Source organism: Chaetodon trifascialis, chromosome 8 (genome assembly GCF_039877785.1).
Source record: "Chaetodon trifascialis isolate fChaTrf1 chromosome 8, fChaTrf1.hap1, whole genome shotgun sequence".
NCBI classification, from domain to species: Eukaryota; Metazoa; Chordata; class Actinopteri; order Chaetodontiformes; family Chaetodontidae; genus Chaetodon; species Chaetodon trifascialis.
In genome coordinates this window covers 7667229-7674417 of record NC_092063.1, presented here as the reverse complement: position 1 = coordinate 7674417, position 7189 = coordinate 7667229, and the positions used below count along the sequence as shown (strand labels likewise).

General features: G+C 43.3%; 1 protein-coding gene across 3 annotated transcripts; it reads right to left on the bottom strand.

The window, feature by feature from the left end:
* Positions 1 to 233: 233 nt before the first annotated feature.
* On the bottom strand, positions 234 to 7107 carry aaas (achalasia, adrenocortical insufficiency, alacrimia). 3 transcript variants are annotated; one of them, XM_070968483.1, is made up of 17 exons: positions 6953 to 7107; positions 6611 to 6755; positions 6225 to 6352; positions 5953 to 6008; positions 5767 to 5858; positions 5612 to 5658; positions 5041 to 5139; positions 4482 to 4625; positions 3652 to 3772; positions 3406 to 3530; positions 3027 to 3087; positions 2831 to 2921; positions 2487 to 2580; positions 2199 to 2266; positions 2007 to 2088; positions 1786 to 1870; positions 234 to 1179 (listed from the first exon to the last, which is right to left on the bottom strand). In XM_070968483.1, the coding sequence occupies exons 2-17, from the start codon at positions 6722 to 6724 to the stop codon at positions 1024 to 1026; spliced, it is 1563 nt and encodes a 520-aa protein (XP_070824584.1). In that variant the 5' UTR covers positions 6725 to 6755; positions 6953 to 7107; the 3' UTR covers positions 234 to 1023. The 3 variants fall into 3 exon arrangements, with proteins under 3 accessions (XP_070824584.1, XP_070824582.1, XP_070824583.1); XM_070968481.1 differs by having other exon boundaries at positions 942 to 1179; positions 2487 to 2583; XM_070968482.1 differs by having other exon boundaries at positions 942 to 1179; positions 2487 to 2583; positions 6611 to 6748; positions 6953 to 7034.
* Positions 7108 to 7189: the final 82 nt, after the last annotated feature.

Below are 7189 nucleotides of genomic sequence, written 5' to 3'. Positions count from 1 at the left end.
GACAATTTAATGAAAAAGAGTCTGCTTCACATCTCATACATTAGCAGATTAAAATATGCCTTACTACAATAAGCTAATTATTCTGTATGCAGTAGCATAGAAAAATATCAATTAGACCATATTTGAAGGGGATTTTGCATCAAATCTGATAAATTGCCTCAAGTGACATCATATGAGTCAGCATCAGTTGGAGCTGAAGACTAAGTCTGAAAATGAAAACAAAACCGACATGTGGAGGTAGGAAGAAGCAAATTTACTGGATCTCTGTGACCTGATCCTCATTGCAGCACGAGGCTACGTTAGCCGCTGCTAGCATAAGACACCTGATGTAGATGCCAGTTTTTCTCAAAGAAGAATGCATGGAATAAAAAAAGCCATTAACTGAACAAGCTAATACTATACAGCATGTAGTAAAACATCATAGTATACCATCTTACCAGTGTACAAAAACAAGCATACTTTACCATTGGTTGATGACAACACAAAGGACGTTGGTTGTCGATCAATCTGCGACTTTGGGAAGCTGCTGCCAATCGAAGGTCACAAACAGACATCAACGTGTTTCTTACGAGTTAAACTTTTCCTATTTACAAAGGTTTGGGAGGCTTTTCACCACCAGCCACAGTTTATTTGAACTGTTTCCAGCTGTGAGGAGCTCATCCATTTCATTTGTGCATTGCATCGTGGGAGAGCGTATCAACATCACACTCAAAAATCAACCGTATTTAGTCTGCATGATGTCTGCTTTGAGCATACTTTGTTTTGCCACTCTGCTGGTGTGAGCACACTCCATCCTACAGTCCTCTGGTTCTGCTGCTTCGCTGTGCAGTGCTTCAGTACTCTTAAAGGGGACATGTTTCAGATCACATTTCATCATGGCCTCAGAATAAAGTCTGTTTAACAAATGTTTTGACAAATCAGAGAACAAACAAGTGTTAGAATATCAAGAACTTTCTACACATTTATTGACAATCCATGATGACAACAGTGACTTGTGAGTGTGTGATGGCGGCTGAGGGTCGGTTAAGACATGAGCTCTGTAAAGAGCGACTGATTGGCAAAGTCTGCGGGCTTCGCTCGAGGCCGTGGCAGTAACGGACTGCCACTGAGGCCAAAATGGGGAACAGCAGCGCTCAGGAAGTAGAAAGGCACGTGGGTAATTCTTCCACTGGACCAACACTGAGAACAGAGACAGAAAGGTTACCTTGGAGGTGGAGTCCAGAGGAAGCAGCCAGTGCAGTTATATATTCACAGGGTTTCTGCAGCGTTCTACAGGGTTTTCTGCAGCGTTCAGAAACCCTGTGTCTCTGACACCACAGAGAAAACACATTATACCCGATTTACATATCGTACCGGCCAAAGCATGAAAGTATGATGGAAAACCAGGAGGAACGATATGCCCCAGAATGATTCATTATCATATCACATTTATTTTAGTACTTCTGGGCAGTTCATGATATATAATTCCTTATTATATATTAATGTGACCCGGACCTGGATATGTGGTGGAAAATTGATGGATGGATGAACTGGTTAAAAATGATGAATTCACTGAAGTTAATTTAAGCCAAAACCAACACTTCTCCATTATGAGACGATGAGCGCCGTAGCTCCTGTTGTTAGCTACAGTTTGCAAAACGTGCAAAAGTAACATTGTTCTCTTACAGGCAGGAGAAAATGTTTTGTACATTTAAGGCTTTTCAATTCCTTCTAAGGCTCTTTGTGGAAAATTTACTAAAACTTAAAATGAGAGAAAAGATAAGACATTTGTAAGGTAGGACTGACCACAGTGAGCAGAGCCCCATGTTGGAAATTTGGGTGGAACTGCATCAGTCTTGGCTCTGCGTCGGGTTCCCCTTGAACAAAACCACTAAACAGAGAAACACAAGAAATATTCAGCACGTGCAGATGGGATACGCAGTAGTACTACAGTGAGAAATGGAATACTTTTGACCTCTACTAAAGCCACACAAATATCAAATGCAACCACACATTAAAGCACAAACCATGGCAGAAGCTCAAAAATGGGGTTGGTTCTTGTCTTAAACACAGCGATGATTGCCGGTCTGTCGGCTGCCTGTGGATCACCTGAAAGTACAGATAAGACGGACTTGAGTTATTAAAACTTACACTAAGAATAACGCCAATTTAAAACTGACTGAGTTCATCGGGGTGAATAGAAGAAAAGTGTGAAAGACCTTTGAGAAGCACTGCAAGCCTCTCTCCTGTTGGGTCCCAGGCTAAAGACTGGATCTCTCCACCAACACTGGCAAATAAAGGAGACAGAGGTGAGTGACACTGATGCAGAGAGGAAGTCAAGCAGCACTGAATACCGCCTGCCTGCTGATTGGTGCTCATCAAATGCTGTTATACATATTTTAATCTTTTTCTTTCAGTCTCGCCGTTTCTCTCTGGGCCTTTTCAGAAGCCCTGCTCATCACCATTTTTAGCTGTAGTTAAGTTAATTAGCGATTTAGAGCTCTTACATGATATCTCCATCTGGTGTGTTAAAGGTTGTCTCTGATAGGTCGGCCACCACTGCTGCTGCCGGCGGCCCCTTTGATGTGATTGCAGGAACACCTGCTGAATGACAACGACACCATATGGGAAAACTTCTTTTACAAAATGCTTCTTAACTCTTCAGTGCATCAAGTTACAACCCTGATTCCCAAAAGTAAGTAATAGTAGTACTTAACAAAGTGGTGAACCTCGCTCCATAAGTTTTTAATTCAACTTTAGAAGAAAACAATTCAAGCTGCAAATGAATTATGAACAAGGCTGAATATTGTGTAGACAAAGCTGGTTATTGTGCATGTAGCCTGAGACAGACCTGGTGCATCAGTGAAGGTCAGAGCGTAGATGACCATCTCTCCCTGTACGCTGAAGAGAAGTCGACTCCCATCTGGACTCCAACAGCCAGACTAACCAACACAAACAAACTGATGATTATTTAAGAAACACGTGATTTAGAAAACATTTGCCATCTAATTGCATAATGACTTTGAAAGGTGGTGACAAGTGTTCACCTGGCAGCGGCCTTTCACACATGGCCAACGCTCACAGGTCCACATCCTGGTCTCCCAAACCCTGAAGACAGAAACTCTCATTATCCGCGTGTAAAAAAGCCACATCCTGTCCACTTATTATCTCTTAACACCTGCTAAACTCCAGACTATGCCACTAATCCCTTACATGTTCATTAATATTCATGAAAGGTGAGCAGGCCTCGATTATTAACACAGCGAGTGGCCGTTGACTTCGCACTAATCATGAAAGAGAAAATTTCACACACACTCACGGGCAGCTTTACATATCTTTCACTTGAAATGTGCTACTGGAGCTCTGAGAGGAAGGCAGATTACAACATCTAGTGAAACTTTCCATCTCTGAAGTGGTTTATCTAACCTGAAAAGAGCAGATGGTGTAGAAGCCAGGACATGGCTGCCATCAGGGGACCAGGACAGGAAGCTGACCCCACCTCCTCCAACACGCTTCAGTGGCACACAGCTTTCTGAAGCTACATCCCAAACCTGAAACATACATTGATGCCAAAGGCACGACAGTCCACAGAAGCTCAGTAAAGAAACTCTCTTTAGTAAATCCCCTTTTGTAAGATGCACTGGACTTAAAGGCGAAGCAGCTGCCTCGTACCATCATTGCAGTGTCCATAGGCGAGGCGGACACGAGCAGTGATCCGCTGGGAGACCAGGCGATGGAAGTGACGGGGGAGTGACCGGGATGAGACAAAACCTGAGCGCAGCCTGATGAAGGCCTGGATGGGTCGAGAGGAAGAAGAGCGGAGCACAGAAAGAGTGTCAGGGTTCCTGCAGTGTTCATACACTTCAATGTAAGACCGCTTTAATGCATAAAATCTAACAACTTCACAGAAAACCAGCAGAGACAATAAGGGCAATTACATATTAAGCACACAGAATTATTGACATTCATATTACAGTTTTGCTGACTTTCTATAAATCTGGCAAAAATGTGGATGAAAACCTGGCTGATGTCGGAAATCTTGCAACAAATAGAATATAAGGTTTGTTTCAGCTAGTTGAGTCAAATAACCGGTCTACCTGAGCACAAGGTTTCAATGTCAGAAAAAAACCTGACAGCCCCACCAGTAACACTTAATCAATTAACTTAACCTGGACCCAGACAAGTGGAGAAAACTGATGGCTTGATAATTCACTTTGCCCACACTTGCTCATTTTTAGACGATTAGCTTGACAGCTAATCTAGCTAAAGGTCTGATGGTGCTGATACAACTGCAAAAAAGGGTCAAACAGCCTCCTGCATGAGAAATCCACTGTCGCACCAGCTTCACTTGTAGTTTACAGATGTATGACAACTCACAACAGACAGAAAATAAAGATAAAATAGACCTTTGTAAATTATTATATAGTATAATACAGTATAACTTTTTAGGGGATTGAATTCAGTGATTTAAGACTTTTCAGGACACACTGGAGTTTCTGTACCTGGTCGACAGCGAGCAGGGGTCCACATGCCAGACCAGTAAACAGTTTTGACAGGCGACAGCGAGGGCAGACGCGCACAGCGGCTTCCACTGCACAGCTGCAACACTCCTCTGCAGACGGTGCTTCAGTGTTGGGGTTGTGGCGCTGAGAGACAGAGAACAAGGGGAGACTGAGCAGTGACAATGCTGCGACAGAACGACTGAGGGGCCAGAGGACAACGCTGCTCTACGAGGCTGACATGCAGTCACGTTTGTAGTCTGTCCTGGAGACAAACAGCTTTGTGTGATTGACATCAGAGGTTCACTGTTGCATCGAAGTATGTCTACAGACCAACACTGACATTCTGTTAGCATGACAAGTGAACAGATGAATAGACATTTATGTGCAGTGTACTGCAACTCTGCTGCCCTGGACTCATCCTGCTGCGTTAATTATTCATGCTACCATTGTTATCTCACACTGTAAAGCTTTGATCAGCAATCATCTCTTTAATGACGAATATGTAAGGTAAACATTATTCTATGGGCAGCGTGCCTTCTTCAGCACTTCGTTACAGTACCTTTTGGGGTTGTAGATCTTAATGGAATCATCCAGTAGGGCTACAGCAAATTTGTCTGTATGAGGATGCCAGGCAAAGGCTCGCACCACACAGTCAGACCTGGTAAAGCAAGAGGGATTGGAGCAGAGGAAGGTCCCAGCCTCTTTAAACGTGCAATTTTAAGACAAAAACATGAATTGCAAATGTAATCAAAGATCAAACAATTTTGCAAATCATTTATGTAAAGGCAAAAGTAATGACTGCTTTCATGGTCAATTAAAATTATCATCATTTCATCTATAAAACAACAGAAAACAGAGAAAATGCCCATCACAAAGTAATTAAACGTCTTGTTGTTATCCAACCAACAGTTCAAAAGCTAAAGACACTCATTTTACTTTAATGTAGGACAAGAAAAACAACAAGTGTCTGTTGAGGATAAATTTTCTGTTGATCGGCAAAGTCTAATCAACTAACTGCTGCGCTATAATTACATTAAAATGTAAAGCCCTTCACCAACATGTCAGCTCACCACCAGTTTATTCACAATAAATATTTTCAATCATTTCAGAGCAAAAAAGTTGGCACCTACCAGTTCAGCACCTGTGAAAACTCAGCAATCATGTCCTCACTGCTCAACTACAGAACAAACGACAAACAGGTAAATTACATTTTAATGCATCACAACAAACATCTGGTAATTAAGTATATTGTTGTCAACATATTTAAGCAGCAAGCAAAACTTACAGTGAGGTGAGGAAACAGGGAGCTGTGAAAGGAAGAGACCTTTCGGAGCAACGCCAGCGTACAAGCAGAACTCACTGAGAGCCATTTAGGCACTACAAGAGCACAAGACTTTAATGTAGACACATATCGGTGGATACACAGGATCAGGTCATTGTGTGTTAAAGCCAGATAGAAGATTTCACGTACCCTCTGTATGTGAGTTGGTAATTTCATTGAGGAGCCCTGTGAAACCACCATCCCTCCTGAAATGGACAGAGTAAAGCTGCATAAATGATCTTGTCTGTGGCTGAAAGGATCCTTATCAAAACTACTGATTTCAGCCTCAAAAGATGTGTGTTGGTCAGGCCATCAGAACATGTAACACTGCCATAACCTTCATGAAGTTTGGATTTATTGTATGACCCTTGCACCTCATAAACTGACAAGAGCGTGTTTGTGCGTGTGTGTGCGTGCGCTACCATGCTGCGGCGCTCCTCATCCACAGTGTTTCAGAGTGGTCCAGGAAAGCAGCCTTGCTGCTGCTCTCTGTGCGACTGTGGAGCTTCAGAGACTCTCGGGGGAAATATAAACTCAGGGGACTGGACTCCTGCAGAAAACACACGACCATGTAATGAGCCTTTATCGGGCACCGTGTAGATACACAAGCATTTAACGACAATACATCACATGAGTGTCTTCTGGTTCACGGTCATGCTGTGATTTTGGACCCCTGCCCGTATCCACCAAACGTGTAATTTACAACTGAACCCACCGGGAATAGGATCATTGTTATGTCGCTTCGTTGGACGTTTATAGTTATATTATAATCAACGTCTGTAGTAACCACAGCAGCTTTAAATCACACCTGTTTCAGTCGGTCGTCGGTGGTGGTGGTTCCCGATAGCAGCTCGTTGTTGGCCTCGCACAGAGTGGTCTGTCCGGAGGGGAGCGGAGGAGGAAACAACGCCAGAGAGCACATCTTCAACACGGTGAAACTCCAACACTGGATCCTGGAAACACACCATGGGCCAGTCAGGTACGTTAAACACCATGTTACTCATAGAAAACAGTGGACAGTCAGCTGGTTAGCTAACACTAACGGTTAAACTTAGCTAGCTGGCTCTGGCTAACCAACTGTTACTTTGACGTCGTCCTGGTTTTGACCACAGCAACAGTTACTTTTCGTGTCATTGAAAATGGAAATTACCTTGTAGTGTGTCCTGTGCCGTGCAGCCAGTTACCGCGCTCTGTAATTCAAAACAACAGCATAAAACTACATGTTACTTTACTGTAGCACTTTTGTTTCCTTACTTTAAGCCAATCCCGCCGTGTGAGCTACGGCAAGCAACAGGGACAAACAATGCGGAGTTCAGTTCCGAAGCAGCAGCGCAGAGTTAGTGTGCTGCCCTCTTCAGGACATAGCGCGGCATTGCATCCACACTGA

Bases quoted from the DNA above. Each gene is read 5' to 3' on its own strand.
- aaas (XM_070968481.1), bottom strand. From the start codon at position 6,724: ATGTGCTCTCTGGCGTTGTTTCCTCCTCCGCTCCCCTCCGGACAGACC. The intron at 4,626-5,040 runs GTACTGTAACGA...TCTGTCTCTCAG, and splicing joins AAGATCTACAACCCCAAAAG to CGCCACAACCCCAACACTGA. The intron at 3,088-3,405 runs GTTAGATAAACC...TTCTGTCTTCAG, and splicing joins ACACCATCTGCTCTTTTCAG to GGTTTGGGAGACCAGGATGT.